This window comes from Acartia tonsa, chromosome 12 (genome assembly GCF_053477335.1).
Source record: "Acartia tonsa isolate MP-2025a chromosome 12, ASM5347733v1, whole genome shotgun sequence".
Classification (NCBI taxonomy): Eukaryota; Metazoa; Arthropoda; class Copepoda; order Calanoida; family Acartiidae; genus Acartia; species Acartia tonsa.
Genome location: NC_137271.1, coordinates 30,151,776 through 30,177,732, shown reverse-complemented (window position 1 = coordinate 30,177,732; position 25,957 = coordinate 30,151,776). Strand labels below are relative to the sequence as shown.

The window sequence follows — 25,957 nt, the reverse complement described above, 5'->3', positions numbered from 1 at the left end:
CTTATTATTTCTAGGTGCTGGTTTGGCCTTCATCGCATATCCTGAAGCTGTTTCTAGGTAGTTTTTCTTATTCTTATTTAGATAAAATAGGCAAGATGTCTCTCTGTCATGTTCAAGAAGATTTCGCTGAAAAGGACCTTTTTCGTCTGCTAGTAAATTGTTTTCTGCTACTTGGCTGTGGTAATATACCCGACACTATTGGTTGATTTTTAAAGACCCCGTTGATAGTCGGCACAAGGTCCTTGGGATGGTGACATACAAGTATTTATCCCCATCCCCCTCTAGTGTTTTACTCTAATGGACCAACACACAATTGTGACTTATAGAGTATATTGTCAACTTAAGATATTCCCTAAGTTTCAATAGCGCCTCAATCTAGTAACGTCATCCGCCTGCAATACTAAAGAAACATTGTCAAACTCTATTTCATTTGTTAAAGAAATTGCTAAACTTTACACTGCGTTTTTTTACTGTCTTTGACAACACTGGATTGCCCTGTCAAAAGTTTAACAAATCATCCTTTGTTTCATTAATTGCGTCGCTATATTACAATTTGGACCAGTCCTTGCATCTATCCGTTTTTCTGTAGCCAGTTTGGTCTACAATGGTCAATTTAATCATTGGAACTAGTGGCTTGAATAGCAATTCAGCAGAGGGGTGGTAAATAATTAGAAATAAAATAGAATACAATTAGTTTTTAACAATTGACTGAAAATATTATATTTTAGAATGCCAATTTCACCGCTCTGGTCCATCCTGTTCTTCTTGATGTTGGTTTCCCTGGGTTTTGGAACTCAATTTTCTACCACCGAAACTGTTGTCACTATTCTGCAGGTTATTGTGATTTAGCTTTTGTGTTCGTTCGTTAGTTGTCTAAGACTAAACTGTGCCATAACAAAAGACGTACAAACTTAGCCCAAGAAGCGCTGTTTACATACAAACATAGTAAGATAATGGATGCTACTACAGAATTTCTGAAATACTTTATAATAATTACATTTTAGAGGCAAATTTGTTTTTCAAATAAGTATAAGATAAATGAGAGGCAGATCTAATTAGTTGCTTCAAAACCGAAAATAACTATAAATAACCAAATTATAGCTATCATTTTTATTCATCCTTTTTTCACAGACAAATAACCTTAAAGTCTGGACAAAAAATGTAACTTTATTATATTTTTAGGATGAATTTCCCGACCTTAGAGGAAAAAATCGGAGGTAATTATAATATTAATTTAATTAATTAAACTTGTTGATGACTTTTAGCTCAGATTTTATCAATAGTGAAGCTACCATACAATTAGTGTATATCCATCTATAATTAGATTTTTATTGGCGTATCTTAAAATTTAAAAAACCTAAGCTGCTTGAAACTAAATGTCCTCTCTCATGAAAATATTATATTTAGGTATCTACTATCAAAAACTCAATCATAAAAGTGTCAGTTTATTAATGTTGCGATACCTAATTACTTCATTGTACTTGTTTTACTACAAGGAATATTATTTTGGAAATATTCTTTATCAAAATTCAATAAATATAAATTGAAAAGTAATCAAAAATAAAATTACTCCACGTTTTTCGTATTTGAAGTTTCTGAAATATATATGGAATATAAATATATCATTTACAATTATGGCCATAAGTAGCGTAGCTATTACAAAATCAATAAATTTTTAAAGTTACTGAAGCGTTTATAAGACGTTTTGCATGTGTTGTTAGTAGTCAAATAATTATGATATCTTCGATGGATGTTTTTTTTTTAAAATGAATGTTTAGATTTAAAACTCATCCTCGATTAAATATCTTGAGTTAATGACGGACTAACGCACATACCGTACCATAACTATATTGACGCTACACTGCTAATAATTTTTCAATATTCCTTCTAGTACAATTTGATGAAAATTAGAAAATCAAATTATTAAAGAACTAAGTAGGAATTTTCCAATGCAATATAATTTTTGTAGCGGAATAATTTTATAAAGAGTCATCAGGGTTTGAAAGTTGGGGAATATGATAACAAACAATTTTGTCTGACAATTTGTTACGACTTTTACTGCATTAAAAACGTCGTCAACTTTTTTGATTTATTCATATTTTTCTAAAAAAAATTTTACCTCATTTTTTTATAGCTATCCAATTTAATTACCTAATGTAGTTTAGACTTAAGGCAGGCGTTTGATACAATCCAATTATTTTAGATGGTTGCTGTTGGGAGTTTGTGGATTTATGTTCTTTGCTGGTTTATTGATGATTACTGAAGGTAATTAAGTTTGACTCTCTATATAATTCTAAGCACCCTTTAATTCGACTGTCTGGAAATAGTATTCAATAATGACACTTTCACAGCTTCTAAGAAAGATAGATGACTTAATTTTTTGTGTGGAAATTCTTTAATCCGTTCATAAAGCAAGTATAGCGACGAGATTTCTTGTGACAGCTAGACTGATAAGGTTCTACTTTACAGAAAAGTTTCTTTTCGGTCTAAGGAAGGCTTATGACTATTTTGGGGGAGGGAGCAACCACCCTACCAAGAAGAATCCCCTTGAAACTTACCAGTATCTCTCCCTCAAGTGCCCATAAAGCCTTCTAGCGGAGTAACTTTTAGAGAACAACAATTCTATAATTTCTCCCTGTATGTATGTATATCTGTCTGTAACCAACTTTTTACTTTTTATTTGCTTATAGGTGGTGTGTATGTGCTTCAATTGATCGACAATCATTCTGCTACTTACTCTGCCCTTATTCTTGGTTGCATGGAGGTAAAACATTCATACTAAGCTTATAAAGCTTTCAAAATAATATTTCACCTATATTTACCTTATGTTAAACTTTTAATGGTATATTAAGCGTATGGTATTGATCGCATTATAACTTTAATACTTAGATTGAAAAGAAAATTTAAAAAATAATCTGAGGAATTTTTAATGCAAGTCAAAAATATAGGTTTAAATAGATTTTTAAAAGTATAGTTTAGAACATTTCTATAAATTTAATTACCGCATTTATAAAAAAAAATTATTTAATATGTTGTTTTTATTAGATCAGCGTTATGGCATGGTGTTACGGAGTGGATAGATATCTGGAGGATTTAAAACATATGCTTGGGTTCTACCCCTGGCCAAGAATTTTCTGGAAATGGGCTTGGAAACTTGTCTCACCTGCCATTGTCACTGTAAGTATTTTTGGGGTATTTTAATAATTTTGTGCTTAAATGCAATAAAACGTACTTGTTATCTTTACTTTCAGATAAAATATTTATTTTGCAGTGTTTGTTTTCAATAAATGGTTTTAGGTTTCCATTTATTATGGTTTTAAGTTTTCTATTTATCATACTTTTTTCTACATTTCAATAATTTTGTAAAAGAGAATTGTTTTGGTGAAAAAGGTTTATAAACCATTGATGAATTAAAAGTAGCTTTTTTAAACTGTTTAAACTGAAAGCATTTAAGGCATTTCAATGGTTTATGTCAACAATGTGGTATTAATATTAGTTGTCAACAAGCAGTTATAATCATTAACTTTTGTCGATATAATAACAAAACTATAGTCTTACAGGGTAAAATCATAAAAAGTTAGAATTGTTTTGAATTCTTGAATGATTGAAGATATCTGCATCAAATGATAAAATATTGGTGTGTCATAGTTTCCGCGAAAGTGCTTCATAAAATGATTTTATGGGGATATTTTTTAATAGAGCAAGGCCAAGAGTGGATAGGAAGTTTGTGCTTTAGTAATAGTTTAGACTAATCATGGAGTTAAAGATATTTACCAATAGCAGATGATGATAAATTAATCTTAGCTGCCCTCAATCAAGATAAACTAAATACCCCTTTTTTTGATAAAATTATAATAAGTTGGATACTTATACTGTGATTTTTTTAATGAAGAATAAATATTATCCAACAAATTTTTCAAGCTAATTATTTGCAGATAAAATTTTAGACTTTGGTAAACTTTGACTATTTGAAAGACTTTATGTGGAAGTGATGACACCTCCTAAATATTTAAGAAAGTAATATGCTAAATAAAATATATACAATGCAGAAGAAAAAGTTGAGACGGCTAGATTCTTTTATTTTTTTTCTGATATATGTTTTAGCTTCTTCAATATGAGACCTTATCAAGCATAAAGACTAAATGGTATTATTATAAAAAGGAAGATATTGGTTTCTAAGTGTAATGTATAACTTTGGTATAATGATAGTGCTGAAAATTTTTTATATGTATACAAAGGTTAGACGCTGAAATAATTTGAAAGGTTTAGTGATTTTAACAAAAAAATATAATTTATAAAATAAACATTTTTCCTTTTTTTTTAGTGCATTCTGTGTATGACTGCTTTGAACTACGAAGGTAACTTAATTTTTTAATATGTATAATTATTTTCCAAAAAAATTTTAACTGAAAGATATGAATCTTAAAAATATATTTTTTTAGGAAACAGCTATGGCACCTACAAATTCCCAACTTGGGCTAATGCTATTGGTAAGTTTTGTTTATGAAAATTAAACCAAATTAAAATACTTTACAACAGTTTATTGTGTATCTTTATCTCAAATAATGATAGAAAAATTTTTAAAAAGTGTAACTTTAATAAATTTAAAACTGGTAATTAGGTATTTAGCGATAATTCTTTTTCCAGTATGGCTTTGAAACCGATTAATATCCTCTGGATTAGAACCGGTTCTCAATCATACTGAAAATCACCGTATTACAGTCAATTTTCCCGAATATCAAACTAAAAATCATAGAATTGATACCAGAGGTAGATTCTTAAAAAAATTTGCCCCACTAATCGCTTATTGGGGCAAACTTGTTTTCGTGAATAATCCACCAAAATCACATTAAAAATCTACAAAAAATTAAACAAAATCATAGAAGGGTTATTAACATAAGATTTTGCCCCACTAAGCGATCAGTGGGGCAAATTTTTTATACGTTGCAACAAATAACTATTCCTTTATATTGTATCCTATTATATAAAGTACGTTTTGTCTGTTGCGAAGAATCTCGCTTACCGCTGAACCGATACGGTTCTCCCCTAGAGGGAAGCTTCTTATAGGCCTTGAGATGGTTTAAGGCTATGTTATTTTTTATAGATAAATAATGGTATGTTCTTAGGTTATTTTTATGCCCTTAGAATATAGAGCACCTAGAAGCTGGAGGCGCATCCGCTAGTTTTTAATAAAGATTCAATAATTACTGTTTTCTTTAGGATGGATGATTACATTTTCCTCTGTCATGTTTATCCCTATTGTCGCCTTCTTCAAGATTGCCCAGGAGAAAGGATCCTTGATGACGGTGAGTTTTTAATATGCCTTTTAAAGAATCTTTCTTTTATAGAAATTTATTTCATGTAATCAAACTTATTCCCTTTAATTACTTTTTCATAACATAAAATTCGGCGGGGTCTATACCTGTAGTTCTCTAACCCTTCGGGACTACCGTTTGCCCAATATAACTTAAACTTTATTATGAAATAAGTTATAGTAAGTGCTCAAACTTACTTAGGAAATCTAAGTGTTTAATATTAACACGTAGTTTTTTTGTGTTTGGTAAAAATAGACAAAATCCTCCAATTAGATTAATTGCTACCTCGTTATTTTTCTATTGTACAATACATCCTATCTTGGATAAACAGATGGGTTAATGGAGAAAACTTTACAAACACCCAAATTTAAGTAGTTCAAAATGTGGCATGGAAACTTTATAGAATTCCACGTAAATCTTTTTGTGTTTATTATAGCAATATGAAAGTATTGTTGTGATAAAGATGTTAGACATTAATAATTTTTTTGCTGCTTATATGTCCACAATGACTATTTTTATGTCAATATATTTAGAATCAATACAATAAATTTGAAGAAAGGCACTAAGAATTTATTTATCCGTCACTTACCTATCGCAATATGTCTGAGATAAAAGACTGGGCATTTTGAAAAATAAAAAAAATCTCTTGTCCTCTAGAACTGTGCATCTACATATATTGAGGAAAATAATGTTGTTTGATAGCACATCTACATTATTTACTAAGTATATTTGCGATAACTTTTATTTAATGAAATCTTCCAATTTTTAACATGTACAAAACGGCCTGCTTAATTGCTTCAAGATCCATGTCAGATCTGTATAGGAAATAAATGTCTATAAACGAGCTCAAGTTTTCCAAGGAATATTTGTTTAAAACTCATAGTGCTCCAATAATCCATAATAAACTCTCATTGCCCAGAACGATAAGACCCATTATTCTACTTTATTAAAAATAAATTCCTTTTTTTAATTTCATGTTGCTATTTACCTTATATCAATGTATTTAATTTCTAATCATAAAAAAGAAAATTTAGATTTATAATATAATAAATTTAAGAAAACTCTATTTTAAAAGAATTTGATTGTGGCGACACTTTGTGTGTTCAAATATTAAACTAAAATTGTAATCATCATCATTAACCCTTTGGTGATGGTAATGTAAAGAAAAAAATATAATTTAAAAAATCTTTTTAAAATCATTTAGATTATTAAATATTTATTTTCTTTTAGATAGTAATGCCGGGTGAGGAAAATAGATTTATTGAGAAATAGATATGCATATAGAAAACTAGCCAATAGGGAGATAATTATATCGAGCCAACTCTAGTAGTTTATATATCAGTATGTTCTCTTACCCAATTCAAAGGAGACTCCTCAAAAACAAATAGCAAAATAAAATTTAATGCATAGCTGAACGAATTTAAAAAAAAAATCTGAAAGTTTAAAATTACAAATTTATAAATTTGCATAGATATTCATTGTTAAATAATGCTACAAACAAATCAAAACAATAAAAAGGGGGAGGTAGGTTGTGCTAAAATTCCGTAAAGGTGTGAGTTTTAAGGCTTAAAACAGTAGTAGAACGATAATATTTACTGAATATGTGTATTCCTTATTGAATAGAACCATAGACAAAATTTTTTATATATTTATATTTAGTGAATATTATTGTTCTACTACTGTTTTAAGCCTTAAAACTCACACATTTACGGATTTTTAGCACAACCTACCTCCCTCTTTGTAAATATATTTACTAATCAAAGATTGGGTATCGAATTTTAAAGAAGAACTCGTCACTTTTGATTTTATTTGTACTTGTCTTTTTCTAAAAGGAAAGTAACAAATATATGTGTGGTGTATTGTACCAATGTACAGTGTATCAATTATAGAAACTATCTCACAACTATTTTTCACATGAAACGAGGTTCTTCAAAGAAATTGTTATTTTTTTCCTTAAATTCTTCTTTTTATGTACAAATTTACTGTCCACCAAAACTGCAAATAAATAAAAGCCAAGTTGTTTATTGTGATTATTGAAATATGTTGAAAAATTAATTTGGCTGAATATAAATCACCTAATATCACCTTTCCTAATTAGTTACTTAATATCTTTTGATTAAACCAGATCTAAAATATGAATGCATTTTTCTTTTATCTGGTATCAGATCCAAGTAATAATTTATCCATTTGTAACACAAGTTTTCCTAACCAACTTCTAGCTTTGCGTTTATTTTGTCATATTGATACATCTTTTTTTTATAATTATGCAAATTTTTGACTAAAAATTTATGTATATTTATTTAGAGAATCAGAAAGTTGACTCAACCAAGCTTTGACTGGGGACCAGCATCACCCCTTCACAGGTAAATATATATCTACCCCCCCCCCCCAAAAAAAAAAAAAAAAAAAAAAAACTTTTAATTTATAAATCCATTTAAATGCCTTTTTTTTAAAAAAAAAGACATATAGTTTGTACTTCTTCTATTAATTAAAAGATTAATTCTGTAACGCCATTTGTATTCCCCTTTGGACTTCCAAAACAACAGTCTTCTAAAGTTTTGTCTGTGTTTGTTCGGTAGATCCCTGCTGAGTTAGCTGAAAAGTTGATAATTTACTTTCAATTTTAGTTTTTAAAAGAAAAAGGCTTAAGTTACCTTTCCCTCTTAATGATTATAACCTTTTATAGACCTGTAAGAAGCTTTACTGGGAAATACGGGGATCATATCAGTTCACCTATTATTAAGATTTTTGATACACAAAGACATATACATTCTGGTACTGTCATCTAAAGATTTGCATATTATTTAGACGTTTGAACGGAGAGGCCTACAACATGCCCCTGACTCGTGTAGATGGATCTAACATGACTCTTGTCACTGTAGGATCTGTTCCAAATACTACATCACTACTACAAGGTAAATTTCGAAGTGCAAAGTTTATAATATCAGCAGGGATAATGAACTCCAAGAAAAACTATCTTGGTGAAATGTTATATTAAATTTGTTTAAACTTTTTGTTTATGCACATTTTACTATTGCAATTGTTGTTAGAGCAAAACACTAGATTCAGAAATAAATGTATTTCCCTATCGCAATGACCTTGTGCCGACTCTCAATTGGGTCTTCGAAAATCAATCAATGGTAACGGGAATATTAACAGAGCCATGTAGCAGAAAATAATTTGCTAGCAGACGAAAAAGGTAATTGAAAAAGTGGGGGAGGGGGGTGTAGTTATCTGTATATTCTATAGATCTGTTAATGTAATAATGATCTTTTAAGAGAAGCTTTTAATTTGCCCTTCTTAAAATGAAATACAATGTCCAATTGGAATTATTAATTAGGGGAGCAGGAATAATATATGTATTTACTAGAGCGCGAAGGAGCATGTCAACTTGAACCACTGAACGAAGTATTTGAGGAAGAAGAAGAGAATATTGAAAATTCTGATGATGATGGACTTCATATGATGGTAAGAACCATTAATACAAGGACAATTATTTCCATAAGAAGGACAGCGTAAGAGTAGACTAACGTTTTTTTAGATGATATAGGAGTATTACATTTCTATTAGTATGTATATACTAATTAATTGATGTATCAAAAAATAAACACTATCTATGATTTTACAATAGCTGCAGTAGTTAAAATTCTTTGAAAATACAAAGAATGTTTTTGTTTATAGTAAATTTGTTGGAGTTTAATGTTCAAAATTATCTCTAAATGCCATTGCAAAATTGAAAAAATGCAGGATTTAAAGGTATATTTGTAGATGAAGCATATTTTTTACATCTCCAAACTCCAAACATTTCGCCCCTCATTTAAGATTGACATGCGCATGAGCTAGCAGTAGATTCTTTACATAATTTTATTTCAGACCCAAAAGAAAGATGGAAAGGCAATTGGAAGACAACCAAGCAAAAAATCCAATAAATCTAACAAATCAAACAAACTTTAATTTTCTTTTATTTTAAATGAAGGGTAATGTGCAACAAAATAAGGACATACTTCTTGGTTTTGAGGCCCTTTACCGTTGAAATAGAATTTTGATTTTTAACTAGGTTTGAACCATGATTGTATTACATATTTAATCACATTTGGTAATGCTTATTTAAATGGAAAAAAATCACATACAAATTATATACAAACCTTTAATATTTTGGCTATTAAAAATTAATAAATCTCAAGTAAATTTTTCATTAAACGTAGAATTTTTCCAATAGAAAATTAATAAAAGACTAGTACCTTCTTAAGTAGATGAAATTCTTACTAAATGTTATATACATACTGTTTTTTAGTGTATAGTTATAAATGTTATTTACACTTAAACAGTTAGATACGTGAATGGATATTGGTTGATTAGTAGAGCATAATATCTTCTCTTGTACATTCACGGTTCTAGCTGCTTATACATAAACACAAATGATATACTCAAAAAGGAATAATGGAAATAAGGAGCTTAAGATGTATTTTGATTTAAAAAAAAATACTTTTGAACCCAGTTTATACTGTTGTATAAACTAATATCAGCTGGATTCCTTTAAAATATGCTTATCTTATCAAAGATCACATAGGTATACATTTAAATAGTTCCACTTATTTTCATAATGCACGAAAAGCAATAGAATCCATACAAAAAATAAATATTTAACTATGCATTTTATATTTTTTTGATGAAATCTACTTAATATTTGGCTTCAAAAGACCCTAAATATAGAATTATTTAATAAAAAAAAATTTATGAAAAATAACGTTGAATTTTTTTTTGAATAAGTCATAGAACATTCCAGTCGAGTTATGTTGATATGACATGACAGCATGGAAAATTACAAATAGCCCGCTAATTAATGGATTTATAAAACTATAGGGCTTTAATTTTATATAAATACTTTGTTCAGGGGTAAAGATTTGGCCTAATTTCAATAGTTTTTTCCAGACAATAAAAGTTTTCTTATTTATACTTCAGACTATTTTTATTCCGCTATTATAGGGACATAATATTGGGTGGAATGGCAGAAAATTTTAATTTTGTTTATTGAAACAGTTTTTTGTTTAAATTTATTTAAATATTGTAAGAGTATACTTATTATTATTCTATATTATATCCATAAATATTACTTTTATTATATATTGCATTAATGTTCATATATTATTATACAAATAAATGTTGAAAAAATTCTGTAATAAAAAATAATGATGACAGCATTCAGAAGTAGCTTTTAAATCAAATTTTTTTTTACAAAATTTGCAAATGATTCTGACATACCCAAAATAAAAAGCATTAGTTAAAGAATCAAAAGCAAAGAAAAATATATAATTTATTTATTAACAAATATAAATTTAACAATAAAAATAACAATAACATTAACTTTAAAATACTGTATGTATAGTTTTCGATTGATTGCATTTTCAAAAAAATTGGTTAAAAACATTTATCTTCCCTCAAAATGAAAAATAAAAAAGTATTGGAAGTAAGATTAAATTACTTTCATTTAACCGCTAATAAAAAAAATATCTTAAAACTCATCTTATTCTTAATTTTAGATTTTACTATGTTACATACAACAAAGAATATCTAACTAATGCCTTTTGATGATATTATGTTTGTTTTGTCTAAATGGAGTTCTGTATCTGGACACAGTATGTTCTTGTTCTTCCAATTTTCTTTATACAGGAATAAAGAATAATTTAGTAGGCCCCGGGGATGCTGTGAGTATTGGTGCAAAAAATGGGGACATGATTCCAGTGACGTCATATTTTTCTTTCCCGAAAAAGGGAAGGGGGGAAGAAAAATTGAGATGAGAGAAAAGGGGGTTTTCCCCATCTCTTTTGAAGAGATTTTCTTCCCCCCTTCCCTTTTTCGGGAAAGAAAAGTATGACGTCACTGGAATCATGTCCCCATTTTTTGCACCAATACTCACAGCATCGGCCCCGGGCCAATAAAACAGGTATTATTTCTATGATTTTCATTTTTTTTCGTGGAATAATATTTATACTATGATAAGACAGGTAATTTTTAAGTCTGGCTTGGAAGTCATATTGGAAAAAAAACTTTAGCTTGTCTAATTTCAATATAGTGAATCCCCCATTAGAAGGCTTAGTTGTCTGTAAGACGTTAAAACAAGATGTATTTTGAACACCTAAAGAAGACCTTTGATGTACCCCTACTTTAGTGGCTATCAATACATTAAGTGGGTTCATTAGATTTGTTACCCTAGATGATGAATAGGACACCCTCAGCAAATCTTTATCCTGTAAATTAAACTAATTGAAGGTGACTAATTTAATGGATACAATTAAAAATAACTGAAGTTTTGTACCAATAATTAGTTAGGATTATTCCTACACTGTGTTCCTATTGGTCCTTTTAAAGGTCCTAGGACAAACGCAGGAGTCCCAAACGTCGGAGTGGGCAGACGTCGGAGTAGAAACTTAACCTAACCTAACCTATTTGAAACTATCTTATAGGTTTTTAAATGCCTAACCCCTGCGGGGGGCTTATTTGTATATTCATATCTTAACCTAACCTAACCTTTATAAAAATACTTAAATAAATCAATATTTTGACATTCCTGTGTTTGTCCACTCCGACGTTTGGGACTCCTACCTTTGTCCTGGAATCCTTTTAAGGGGTTGATCATCTAAATTTTCTGCATCTATTGAGGGTCCAATTTAGGATCTTTAGTATTATAACATAATATTAGGTAAAGTATTATCCAACGGGCAACGAATCCTTTGATTGCACGACCTTTGTCTGAGAAATTCTAACTGTGCATGGTAATGAGTTGCACCTGTTTATTGGCCAAGGCACTTCTACTCTAACTATTAATGTCGTGCCCCTGACATAGCAACCATTTTTAACGTCTTTAGTTATGACGCGGTGTTAAGCCGATATTCGAACCTATTACCTCCCCGACGACGAGCGGATGCGCTATATGTTAGGCCACGGTTGCGGGTTATTGTTATTCTTTATAGTCCTGCCTTTGATGGTCCATAACAACGAGTAACCATTTTAGAGCAGGCATGTAGTTCACCACAGCGCTTTGGTACTTATCCATTGATGTTCCATCTAAAAAAAATAAAGATTATTACAATATCTTTACCCTAGCGGCTACGGCCCTAGAGGCCTCTAAGGGTAAGTAAAATGTTAACCAAAAATACTTTTCGCCGTTAGATGGGATTAGATATTTTTTGCGATATCTCTTGGGAGGGTGGTGGTACCCTTCTCCATAATAGCTATAACCTTTCCAGGACCTATGAAAAGCTACACTGCTAAAAGAGAACCATATCGATTCAGCGGATAGCGAAATTCTACGGTACACACAGATAGACAGACAATCAGACAGAGATCCTGTTACTTTATTTTAAGGATATCAGTAAAGTATAAAGTTGGAAAACAAACAAAATTTGATGGGTAATGTTACATTTGAATGTATTATTATAGATGCTTTTTTACAGTAGCGTTATCAAAAGAGGGAAAAAACAGGTTGACGGTCATCTGTAGATACAGTAGATGCAAAGCAGCTCATAGTGCCAAATAAGAAATGTCGTCATTCAATACAATTGGCCAATTTTTTGGTAGTATACATTTTTACCATTGGTCAATATAAACGTATACTGGCCTGCCATTGGTCATTTTTATTGTATGACGTCATTTTTTATTAGGCACTTAAAGCTGTCTTAGTAGATTCTTAATGGTTAGGTGAATCTTCACAAGTAAATCTTACATCTTAATTAATCATTTAGCATAAGAAATAATCCCATTTAGAAATCCATACATTAAGTCATAAAATAAACTTTAGATAAAACTATTTTTTTTGGATGCTTTTTATTTGTGGGAAATATTTCAAGAAAAAAAATATTAAATACCTGGATTTAAAGCCAGAATAGCACCAGCCATTTCACTTAAATCTGGTGATAAACTGCTGATAGACGAAGTTAGCCCATCCCCAGGTTGCAAAATGGAGAGTTGACCTAAGATGATATAATAAGTGATTTGATAAATAAAAAGTAGATGTTCATATACACGGTGAGCCGAAAAAAAATAAAAAGAATACATATATAGGTTTATTTCCAAGAAAACATCAATAAAAATGTAGATTTACTTTTAAAAGCATAAGGGATTTTTAAGTATGGCTTTAAAATCGATCAATATCCGCTGGATTAGAACTTGTTAGACATACTAAAAACTTATGTATAGCATCGTATAAGAGACAATTTTCCAAAAATAAAATAAAACCATAAGATTAATATTAATAGTAATAATTGTTTTGGACTGGGCCTTCGATTTTTATCTTATTATATTTCCTTTAAATATCCGCTAAAAGCTGTCTATAATACGATGTAATTAATAAATAATCTGAATTTTACCTGATAGCCCATCAAGATTATTTTCAAGCATTTGCATCATGTCATGCGTACTATCACCACTGATACTTGTTCCGCCTTCAATAAAAAAATTTTCAATCATGTCCGCAGGATTTGTTTTTGTATGTTTTAAATATCAGGTAAGAAGTTTGACAAATTAAGAAAAAAGTGTATATTATAACAAGGAACTCTCTTTAAAACTATTCAGAAACAAAGCTTCTCTAAAAACCAATTTGTCTGTAAATTTAATGTTTCGTGCACATAAAATTAAAGTAAATAAATAGACAGTGAAAAAAGACCCTGTCTATTTTTTTCAGTTAAGACCCTTGGGGAAAGAATTGTATAATTTTCCCTTAAGGGTTTGAGGGAAAGCACCAAACATTTATTTGTAGTTTTAATTTTTTGGCGGACATGAAAGATTACCTGAAAGGATGTTATTGTCTCCCCCAGAGATTGTGGCCCCTCCTCCCAGAATACCTGTTTCTCCTAGAAGGCTTCCTGTATAAAATCACTTAAAGTTTTATGCCAGAGACATTTTTAAAATCAATAAATCAATCAAGATATATGATTGAATGGACTAAATGTTTTCTTGGTACTACGTCAAACCCTAGAAACGTCAAACAGTAGATGCCACAAACGCTAGACAGACAAACAGTAGATGTTATATGTTCTAAAATGTTTTAAGGTTATTTTTTGGATTAGTATTTTAATCATCTTTTGAAAAAAAAACATTTATAAAAAAAATAGGTTTAACAAAAACCTAGATTTTAAAAGGAATAAATAGAAAATTATTTCTTTTATAAAAAATTTTTTCTTTAAGTATTCTTACCTGAGCCATCAACAGGTGAGCTCTCCACGTTAAGCATAAGTTCATCCTTGTTTCCACCCTCTAAAGAAGCAGATATGGCATCAACTCCTCCTGGTAAGTTCCAGCTCAAATTTACAAAATAAAATTAACAAATTAGCATTTCCATTTACTTTAATTGACCCATTGAGGTCACTAACCGCTGAACCTATATTGTTCTCCTTTACATGGTAGCTATTCATAAGTCCTGGGAAATTTAGGGAAGAGTACCACCACTCTCCCGGGAGAAAAAATAACCCCCACCCAAATTTTGTTTACTTTAATTTTAAAACTAAAATTAAAAAATGGGGGAATGTTGACTTCTACTACTCCACCTCAAGTTCCCCTAGAGACCTCTAAAGGCATAGTCGTTAGTTTAAAATATTTGAGCAACATCCCTGATAAGTCTCCACTTGGCATGCTTTCTGGTATCTCTGGTATAGAACCACCTATTAGAACTGGGGCTGGTCCTACAAAATCAAATAATGAAATTGGTTTCAATGAATTGGAATCTGCCATTTTTCTTTGAATCTAAATGATAAAATTATTTGATTCAAAGTTTTTACTTTAAAACAATATGTTTCTATAAATGTAAATTATTCTGATATTTACATTGTAATTAAGACCTTCTGAATAAAAATTCTTAAAGTTGCCTCAATGTTACATATAGAGAAGTTTAACTTGATCATGTGCAGTTCATTGTGAAATATTGCTTCCTGATTCTTAGGATTATTACAATGTTCCTGGATCTAGCATTACAAGAACTAATACCGGAACCTAGGATTTAAGGGAATATTTGTGCTGCTGGCTCCAGGAACCCGGAAGCATTTGTCACCAGCAATATTTCACCATAAATAGCACTTGACCCGCTTCATATAATAAGTTGATACCTGGAGTTGGTGATAAATTGGGGAACAAGGGATCAACAGGATCAATCAAGTTATCGCCTAAAATAAAAATGTCATACAATGTTTGTAATTGAACTCTAGCCAATTTAATAAGCACACTTTATAATGGGGCAGGGGAAGCTCCCCTCACTGGACAAGGGATATATTATAGCTGAAAAACGTACAGGATTAATAAAACCATTTTTTTCTCATCAAAATTTACATATTTGTGCAGGCATCTAATTTAATAACAAAAAAACCAAGGAAGGTGAAGACCTTTTCTTAGCCTTTTACTCCCCCCCCCCACCATTGGAAAAGGTTTTCATAGTCAGATTTATCATATTATGACTACTTAATACCTGAAGTATCATCCTCTTGTATTTCAGAGGTTGCTACAGGATCTTCTATTAGTGTTAATATAGTTTATACCTGGAATATCATCCTCTTGTATTTCAGAGGTTGTTACAGGATTTTCTATTATTATTACTATAGTTTATACCTGGAATATCATCCTCTTGTATTTCAGAGGTTGTTACATGATTTTCTATTATTATTACTATAGTTTATACCTGGAGTATCATCCTCTTGTATTTCAGAGGTTGTTACAGGATCTTCTATTAGTATTAATATAGTTTATACCTGGAATATCATCCTCTTGTATTTCAGAGGTTGTTACAGGATCTTCTATTAGCTCATATTCAAAACAGGATGGAGGACCACTGAAAATATTAATGATTGAAATTATTTGTGATATGTAAATAAATGTATTTTAAAATGTTTGTAATTTACAAAATATTTTAAAAGAACTTTTAAAACTTCTTTAGGAGAGATGCCATTTGAGGCTTGGAACAAAGCATCTAAAGTTTAAAATAAGGAAATGAAAATTGTAATAGAATGTTAAAATAGTCTTACCTATGACAGTCTTTACAGTTACAAGAACTCTGAAAGTATTTATTAATATAAATGATATAAAATACTATTTTATATGAAAGCAAAAGCACCAAAAAGTGTTAATAATAAAAGATAAAGTAAATGAGATTTTGAGTGGAGATTTTTTTTAGGTTTAAAACCTTCATTAGGCATATAAGAAGATCACCAGTAAATAGAAGCAAACTAACAGACAAACACACACATCCTGCCACTTTTATATAAGGACTATGGAATTGCCTACCTTATCACAGGAGCTGAATAAGAAACAGTAACCAGCAAATATTCTATTATCAGGTCCAAACCAGGTGTAAAACTTACATCTAAAATTTCATAAGAATTATTTTAAAATTTGGGCGTTATCCTCTCAGAAATTTATTTTTCAATTTTTAAAATTTGAATAACATCCCCCCCCCCCCCCTCCCGACAGAGAACAACTATTTTAGGTAAGGTTAGGTTATAGGCTAGGGAGCCGAGCGCTGCAGCCAGAGTTTATAGTTCTGTCGGAGGATATTACCGAAACTTGTTTTTGCAAAGAGTTTTTTGCAAAAAAAAGTTTTAGATAAATTGACCTTTTTACCATTGACAGTTGTGTATCATTATATCCTATTTTCTTTATTAGCTCTGCTCCCCAAACTTTAATTATTTTTCCCATTACATTAGCTGTGCTTTATATGGACATTTATTGTCCTAGTTTGGTAATAAAAATATGGTATTTTCCAGTATGGCTTCAAAACCGATTACTATTCGCTGGATTAGAACCGGTTCTCTGCATTACTGAAAAATTATATATCGTATTATAGACAATTTGCCACGAATATTAAAATTAAAATAATAAATTTATAACAGTTTTGTTAGCCCGGGCCTTTAACCCTTCGAGGCTATTAAGACTGGTTTTAATCTAATATTTGTTTTTATTTTAATATCTGCAGAAATCTGTCTATAATACAAAGCGATAAATAACTCTAATTACTTTGTACTATCTTTGCATGACATTCTGCATGTGTCTTCCTCTCCTACATTTTCCTAAATATAAAGAATGGTTTGCAATTAGATAAAAATATATATAAATATTATTTCATATTTTCTACTTTAACAAGGATGATTCAAAGTAAAACATTAGCATTGTGAAACATTAAATTATGGGAAAAGTAAGCTAAATGTGAGAAGTGGAAGGTTTTCCTCAAAGTGTAAAATTAGAGGATGTAGTTTTCCATGTGTTTGTGTTTATATTCAGGTAAGGTTAAGTTAGGTTATATTGGGTTTTAAAATTAAGGGTTTAGGGATTTCTATGCTCACAAGGAAATTTGAAGGGAAAACACTGAATAGTTATTTCTCGTATCGTATTATAAACGGCTTTCCGCGGATATAGAATGTACAATTATAAGATTAAAACTAGTTTTTTTTAGCCCCGTGGTGCCGAAGGCACCGGCTAAATAAACTAGTTTTAATCTTATGATTGTACATTTCTATATTCGTAGAAAACTGGATATAATACGATGCTAGACATAGTTTTTTCGTATTCATGAGAACCGGTTCCTATCCACCGGATTCAAATGAATACGAGAAAAGTTATTAAAATCGATGAAGGCACTATGGAAAAAAATGAAAAGAAGACCAGATTAAAGTCCAACAAAGAATATATTACATAGAGTAGTTTTGCTACTTAAATGATTTTTTTCTCGCATATTTTATATTTCCTACAAAAACAAAAAAGAAACAAAAGGAAAACTATCCCCTAATTTAAATTTTTAACAAAATTTTGTGCTTGATTAGGCACTTTGACGCTAAGGGCCAAATAAATTAATTTATGTAAAAATGATAATAGTTTACCATAAATTTGACAAAGTTTCCTTTAACACCTTGACAGGCTGACTTGGAGCCACAGTTACATGTCACAGGTCCTGATACTGTGCCTTCAGATTTTCTTGAAAAAAAGATTTGATATTGGATATGCGGAATTGTCATGTGTGACGTTATAAAAATACGTATTAAAGGGACGGATGAGAGGAGAAATGGGAAAGGAAACCCCTTAAAAAGATTTACTAGATTTTGTATATTAATATTTCCCTACATATAAGGTAGAATGTCTATTTGTTTCTATATAAAATTTCGCTAGCCGCTGTACTAATTTTACTTTTTATTCATAAACTTATATTTTTGACAATTTGATATCACCAATCGATAAAATGCCACTAAAGACCTCTAGGGGCGTAGCCGTCATAAGAATTACAAAATATGTATACCTGACTTTAGAGCATCCAGTAAACAGGAAGCATGAGTTAGGGAAAATGGGATGTTGGTCTCCAAACCATGTGAAAGCCCGACAATTCTGCACTGTGTTCGCACATGTGTACTAAATAAGAGCGCTTGGCAAAAAGGATCTGAATGGGCAATATTTCATGGCTCCCTATCAATCTACACTAGAAAAAGGGCAATACTAGTTATTTCTTGCATCGTATTATAAACGGCTTTCCGCGGATATAAAAATGTACAATCATAAGATTAAAACTAGTTTTTTAGGTTTTATATTCATAGAAAACTGGATATAATACAATGCTAGACATAGTTTTTTCGTATTGATGATAACCGGTCCTAATCCACCGAATTAGAATCGGTTTCGAATGAATACGAGAAAAATAATAGATCCTAAGATTTTTTTTTAACATCCTTTACAGAAAGTGAAAATAACAGAAGAAAATAATATTTTGGCTAGTATGGCTTCGAAACCGATAAATATCCGCTGGATTAGAAACGGTTCTTAGCCGTACAGATAAAAAATGTATAGCATCCTATTACTGACAATTTTCCACGAATATTTTAGTAAAAATTATAAAATCAATATCAGTTTTGTTAGCCCGGACCTTCGGTCACTCGGGGTTAACAAAACTGGTTTTAATTCTATAATTTTCAATTTTTACCATCCATGGAAAGCTGTCTATAATACGATGTGTCATATGATAAATAACTATTCTTCTTCTCACATTTTACCTTATCTACATATACAAAACACGTGACAATCTACAGAATACATAACTTAGAAGAAAGCATCACAAATATTTATTTATTCTCATGTATCACCTCCCAATAATCTATATGACAAGCTACAGTTGTTTCATCTTCTATTTCATACCTGACAATCTACTGCAGACATAACTGAGAAGAAAGCATCGATGATGTTTCCATTTTCAAGTACACAGTGAACATCATCAGCTAAATAGAATATCAGATTACAGTTTTACAAATACAATAGAATAACTTTTGATTTTGATTTTTATCTGCTACATTGTTCATTCTTCAGTTTTAACATTAGTTGTATTAACCGGCCTCCTAAGCGTAAAGAATTTGAAGAGTGGGGGGGGGGGACAAGGGCTTACATCACCTTCCTTTAAATTGGAATTAGGAAGGCCTTATGAAATACAACCCTATGGCCAAAATATAATCACGAAACCTTTCTATTTTGTGTCAGGGAAATTAAAAATCTCCATATTTAAAAGAAAACTATTTGTATCTAAACAAGATAGAGAATCTAAAAACCTCAAACCATTGTATTTAAGACTCACAAACAAAAGCGTTACCTAAACATGAAGTATCAACTAGTTCTCTAAAGATGGGCTTCTTCAGTATCACATTTTCTCCAGTCAAAAGGGATCTGTATCTAAAACAAAAATGATAATGTAATCTGTGTACAATTGATTTATTATTACTTGGATCTTACAAGAGACTTTCATGTTCTCCAATAACATGAAAGTTGTAGCGGGCTGAAAAGGAAGCTTTACAAATTGTCTAAAAAATTAGCCATGTATCGTCATAAAAATGAGGTATAATTCATCTTTTATGGGTTTTCTTTCCCGCTTCTACTCTCATCCCTCATCTTTATGACGTCACATGGCTGATTTTTTTAGACACCTGAAAAGAGATTCCCCCCCCCCCTTTACACTATCCCCTTTATTCCTACTGGATAATAAATTGACTAATAAATGACTGGTGAAATAGCAAATAAAATTGAAGACAATTTTTCTTTAACTGAAAGAATTTATGAATAATGTTATACTTCAGAACTCTGTCATTGTAGATATTGTTGTTGATGGCGAGGGAGGATGGTAGGAGGGTGGCCAGGATGACCGGAGTGGCCAGGAAGGTCAAGGAAAAGGTGAGGAAAGATTGCTGGAACATTATGTCATTATCTGAAAATAAAATTATTATCAAAATAGCCATTAGACTCCCAACACCTAGCCAAAAACAAGCATAAAAAAGTAACGGTATGTGGTCTTTATTCTATCGAAGAAAAACGTAATCCTATCCTCTTATATAAAGTAGTAAGATTTTTTTTTGTTTGAAGCTTAAGATTTCAATCACTGCTGAACCGATGACATTTTGAGACAAAGTGGCACCAAAAAAATGACGTCATACGTTGAAATAACCAATGAGAGGCAGGCAAGTATATATTTTCAATTGGTCAGTTACAGTGTAAACAGGCCTCTCATTGGTCAACTTTATTGTATGACGTCGTTTTTTGGTTCCACTTTAAGCTGTCTCTGAGTTTTCCCTTTTAAGGAAAGCTTCATATAAGCTTTAGGATGGTTTCAGACTATTTTCTCCCCTGTCTCTACCTCTACGAATACAGAGCCTCTAAATGCTATGGCGCATCCGCTAGTTGTAATATAAAGTAAACATTGCATAACCTTAAATAACCCTTCCTTTATTCATCACTAGCGGCTACGCCCCTAGAAGCCTCTAGGGGCACTTAATTTAGGAGGGGGAAAAGTCGGCTTCATCCCATATTAAATTTGAGTTTCAAAAGAATAAAAAAAAATATTTTTTGGGGGGAGGGGGGTGAAGACACCCTCTCAAAAAATAGTTTAAAACCTTCCCAGAACCTATAAGAAGCTTCCCTGTAAAGGAGAACAATATCGGTTCAGCGGTTAGTGAGATCCCTCGGGACAGACAAAAAACGCTTACTACTTTATATAATAGGATTGCCTGAACAATTATTCAAAACTTTATTTGTTAATGAAAAACAAAAAAAAATCTTTCTTTAAGTTGTGTTGCCATGAACTTGGTGGCTAATTGTTTGGAACAATTCAAATATTTATATGTTTTACTATTATAGTATTTTAGGTCAGGGACAGAGGGATTTATGAATTTACACTTAGGGGGAGGTAATGGGGCGATTACCCCCCCCCCCCCATTTAAAATCTACCCCTACCCTGGGGGTGCCGAAATGGATGTACCCCACCAAAAATTTTACCCCGGGGGTAAACTAAATTTAACCCCCCCCCCTTAATACGAATTACCCCCCCCCCAAAAAAAAAGCTTGGACGTCTATGCATATATCCCCAACTCCTTAAAGTTTTTTGCTACTTATTTAATTGTATGAAAGCTTCCGTGACAAAATTTGCTGTTTTTTTTAAATAGCACAATAATATGTTATTTTTAGGGAAAATATTTTTTGGATGTAATAAACAAACAAACGTAAAACTACACCTCCCCCCCCTCCCCCCTTCGTAATTTTAATTTATTTTAATAAGGCAAGGGAGTACATTGTTCAACAGACACTTTGAAGGAAACTAAATATAATTATTTGAATAGAAAACAAAAATAGCAATACAAACTTAAATTGTCTGTATCTTTGATCCCTTAATCCCTAAATCCTTTACATATTTTGTTTGCATAGCGCACTTCAAGTGGAAATTTAAGTGTTTCTATCTTGTATCAAAGTACATTTGGGATTGTATGTCAACAAAAATACAAATCACAAGCGCCCAATATTTGTTGCATTGTTGGATGGATGGATGTTGACAGAAAAATAGCCTTAAATCTGGGCTTTTGAAAGATATGATAATGATATTTGTATGAATTTGGCTTGCATGAATATTTTTAAAATCATTTTATACATATTCTAACAGTTTGCTGTTCTGAATCTAAATATATACAATTAAAATAGCTTGTTATTGCTGCGCAAAAATATTCTTGTTGGATTTAGAATATCTAACAATTTTACTAAATTGTATTAACATCTGATAAATTTTCTCTTCTTATTTTTATATAATTTCATGATTATTTCTTTAGTTCATCGCCTTCTATGCAACTAGGGTTGATATCATTATTTGAAAAATAAGAATTTTCTTTTTTTATTTTGAATATTTTAATATCAAAACTTCTCCTTAGTATTTTGTATGTGCTTTGTTCCAATTTGATTTATTTCAAGCTTAACTTAAAAGCTTTCAAATGACATATTAATTTATATCCAAAATGACTTGAAATCCGCCGGTTGTCAGACATACTGAAAATCATGTATAGCATCGTATCACAGACAACTGTTTTAAATCCTACAATTTTTCATTTTAACATCTGCGAAAAAATGCAAATAATAGTGTAACAATGTGCAAAAATCTGGTACTTTATTTGCAATTTTCATCCTTGTTTCACTATTTATTCTAAGAACTTAATAACATCATTATTGATAAAACAAACTTTTTTGCGCCATCTCCTTAACTTTTGTTTTAACTAGGACTATTATGTCCATAAGATTTGTAAGAGTATGAAAACATTGGACAATTAGTAATTTAAAATTTTTAAAAAGTAAATCAGTAAAATCTCAAAATGTATCGCTCAAATCAACATTCGAACTAGCTTATACAAAGCAATTTATAAATCTTTAAAGTCAGTAAAAAAAATCATACTCATGTAAAAGTATCCGGCAGTCTGTCTGTGTGTTTGTCACTTTCATTGGAAAGGATCTCACAAACTGATAAACTGGTTCTCCTATAAACTCCAGAGAAAGATATTTTTTTATTTTTTTCATTTAAAACTAAAATTAAAAGGATCAACCCCCCCCCCCCCCACCTCCCTATTCCTACCTCTAGGGGCATAGCCACTAGTACAAGACAAAGTAAATGCCTTTGAATTACCAGGACTAAATAACGGACGGACATACTCTAGTTATGTCATTGCTACGTCACTAAAATACATATGCAATTTTTGTTGTCAATTTATTGCAAAAATAAGAATGATGTTTATAAAAAGTTGTGGTTGTAGATATGTTTACATTTTTTGCAAGCATCATTGGTTTTCAATGTTTATTTAGAATACATACATATTTTGTAGCGCAGCTTTTCTATATAACTAAAGTGTATTCATCCGTCAGTCGGTTCTAGTATATTAAATGGTATATATTGTATTAACAGTTGAAATTTTCAGATTTGTTTGCCTCCTTTTCAAGTTTATAACAATTCGCGTGTTTGTTGTCAATTATGCGCGCAGGGATAAGACAACGGATGATAAATTAATAATCACCCCCAGTTGAATTATAATTCTTGGTGGAAGAAATAGAACACGCCCGATTTAATAAATGTCTCTACAGAAAGCCATACCAACGTATGAATGACCGAGTTTATAAAACTTTAACATTCAAATATATAGCGAAGATACTATTTAATTCACTTTGTCTGTCCGTCAGTCAGTCCATAACGCTATGGACAGATTTTCTCAGCTGTCTATCTTAGTTCTTAATTATCATATTTTTTTTTCAGTGAAGATTCTTGTAACCTTGTCTCAATTAGTCTATACATTGTTTTGTCCGTCTGCCTGTCGTTAATGCTTCAAAATACATAAATACTTATTTTGTTATAAAGGTTTCGTGATTTTCCCTGTATATTTTTGCATATTCATTCGATTTCTTTTTCCTTTTTTTTGTAAATTGAATATCTGCTCTATAACTCCCTTTGTCTGTTCGTCCATCGATGATTTTTTTGGTGCTTCGCTACCTTCTTGTTACATTCTACTTATGAAAGATTAAAAAACAATTAAGTAATTAACGGGTAGAAGAGAAAGCATATTCTTATCATAACAGTATTTAAAATTGATTTATTATAAATTTGTGGTGTATACATATTATTGTATGGAGGGAAAGGACAATTATGGTAATAATTATGTAATTCAGAATTTAAACAACATTTAAGTTACATCATGATTGGGTTGTACAAGCAAGTAACATGGTTTAAACTTTTCCTCCAATAATTCAATCAATAAAAATGGTAGTTTTGTTTATTATAATTCGGGAGTAAATTTATGCTTAACCAAATTGTACTTGAAATCAAACTACTAATCTTTAATCCAAGAATGATTTTTCTCGTATTCATTCGAAACTGGTGGATTAGAACCGGTTCTCATCAATACGAAAAAACTATGTCTAGCATCGTATTACATCCAGTTTTCTACGAATATAAAAATGTACAATCATAAGATTACAACCAGATTTTTTAGTCCGTGCCTTTGGCATCTCGGGAAAAAAAATGGTTTTAATCTTATAATTGTACATTTTATATCCACGGAAAGCTGTTTATAATACGATGCGGCTATAACTATTATCGCGGCCCTCTGTCTCACGTGATAATATAAAACTTTAAATAGAGTTAAAAGCCACAATGATAATAAGGAAGGTATATAAAAGGACCGTCTATATGGCAATAAAAATAAATTCTTTATGTCTGAATCATTAAAAAAACCTTTTATGTAAATAAAATAACCGTTTTATTGCCTTGGAGTGGCAATTAAACAAGAATGACTGCTTAAATATGAAGCATAATAAACAGTTTATATTAAACTATTAAAATCATTTTATTTACGGTAGGGATTTTATGGGGTTTATGGACGTCAGATTTATGCTCAACCCCAATTATGATAAACAAAATTATCCCCACAACAGATTAAAATTATGTAAACGTTTGTTTGTTTGTTTTCAATCATTTTAGGTTACTTCTTTCTATTTTGTAAAAACAAAGTCAACAACAAAAAATTTTTCTTCAACGTATTTTTTTATATATTAGCTAGAAAATGAATCCAATTAAATAAATATCTTGTGTTTTATGAACGTAATTAAAGTCGTATAAAAGAAATTTAACCAAAGTCAGTTGTAGAATATGAATTTAGAATTGTATAATAAAGATTCTTTATAGAGATTTTCAAAGGTTTCTCAGGCTAGGGCGAATTAAAAATTATGTTAATACAGGGATCAAAAGGGATAAGACAGTTAATGACAAATTGAGATATGATTAACAAAACTAGAATCATATATATCAAATCTATTAGTAGAAATGCTTGAACATTGCTATTTTGTACAACCCAATCAAGGTTCATTAAAACACCTATTATGAAACCAGTATAGTATATATACGTATAACTTTAAATAAGCTAGAAATATTTCAAACTCATTAACCTTAGAAGTTTATTGTTTTATAACATGAAATTGTAAAATATGCAACAACTTTATTCAGTGTATTTAATCCATAAATATCTTTATAGGTTCAACAACTATTTTTGTTAGCTGTTGAACTATATCAATAGAATAATTTGCCTCTTTTCGGTTATGCAACTCAAGAAAACATCTAATTATTGCAATAGTTTGAAATTGGTTAACTAAAACAAAATTTTCAAATCAATAAGAATCATATTTTGATATTGTTTCCTAGGAAAACAAAGTTTAATTTTATAAGCGAAGCATCTCTATAATCAAGCACTAAAGATGTAAGTATGTCCCTAAACATTCTTATGTGTTTTAACGTTACTTACATATTTGTTTTGCCTTTTATACATTTACATTCTAAATTTTCAGTTCTG

General features: G+C 30.5%; 2 protein-coding genes across 4 annotated transcripts in view; one reads left to right on the top strand and one right to left on the bottom strand.

The window, feature by feature from the left end:
* LOC145334686 (sodium- and chloride-dependent glycine transporter 1-like) overlaps positions 1-9,749 on the top strand; it is a 73,941-nt gene extending 64,192 nt beyond the window's left edge. For all 3 annotated transcript variants that reach the window (XM_080180256.1, XM_080180255.1, XM_080180254.1), the window contains 13 exons: positions 15-57; positions 729-834; positions 1,183-1,217; positions 2,204-2,265; positions 2,691-2,764; positions 3,046-3,177; positions 4,325-4,358; positions 4,443-4,490; positions 5,221-5,306; positions 7,620-7,678; positions 8,124-8,230; positions 8,686-8,783; positions 9,189-9,749. In XM_080180256.1, coding sequence (XP_080036382.1) covers positions 15-57; positions 729-834; positions 1,183-1,217; positions 2,204-2,265; positions 2,691-2,764; positions 3,046-3,177; positions 4,325-4,358; positions 4,443-4,490; positions 5,221-5,306; positions 7,620-7,678; positions 8,124-8,230; positions 8,686-8,783; positions 9,189-9,269 — 965 coding nt within the window. In that variant the 3' untranslated portion in view covers positions 9,270-9,749. The remainder of the gene's footprint in view (positions 1-14; positions 58-728; positions 835-1,182; positions 1,218-2,203; positions 2,266-2,690; positions 2,765-3,045; positions 3,178-4,324; positions 4,359-4,442; positions 4,491-5,220; positions 5,307-7,619; positions 7,679-8,123; positions 8,231-8,685; positions 8,784-9,188) is intronic.
* An 867-nt stretch (positions 9,750-10,616) lies between these two features.
* LOC145333416 (uncharacterized) lies at positions 10,617-20,519 on the bottom strand. Its single transcript, XM_080178534.1, has 17 exons — positions 20,391-20,519; positions 19,915-19,994; positions 19,470-19,549; positions 18,583-18,692; positions 18,170-18,263; positions 17,310-17,362; positions 16,581-16,659; positions 16,322-16,350; positions 16,049-16,128; positions 15,413-15,469; positions 14,924-14,992; positions 14,508-14,600; positions 14,102-14,176; positions 13,682-13,756; positions 13,181-13,285; positions 12,293-12,380; positions 10,617-10,975 (listed from the first exon to the last, which is right to left on the bottom strand). The coding sequence occupies exons 1-17, from the start codon at positions 20,510-20,512 to the stop codon at positions 10,891-10,893; spliced, it is 1,374 nt and encodes a 457-aa protein (XP_080034660.1). The 5' UTR covers positions 20,513-20,519; the 3' UTR covers positions 10,617-10,890.
* Between the last annotated feature and the right edge of the window lie 5,438 nt (positions 20,520-25,957).

Coding starts and splice junctions, on each gene's coding strand:
- LOC145333416 (XM_080178534.1), bottom strand. CDS start 20,512: ATGTTCCAGCAATCTTTCCTCACCTTTTCCTTGACCTTCCTGGCCACT. Junction 18,264..18,582: donor ACTGGATGCTCTAAAGTCAG/GTATACATATTT, acceptor CTTTTTTTCAAG/AAAATCTGAAGGCACAGTAT. Junction 13,757..14,101: donor AGACAATAACATCCTTTCAG/GTAATCTTTCAT, acceptor TTTTTATTGAAG/GCGGAACAAGTATCAGTGGT.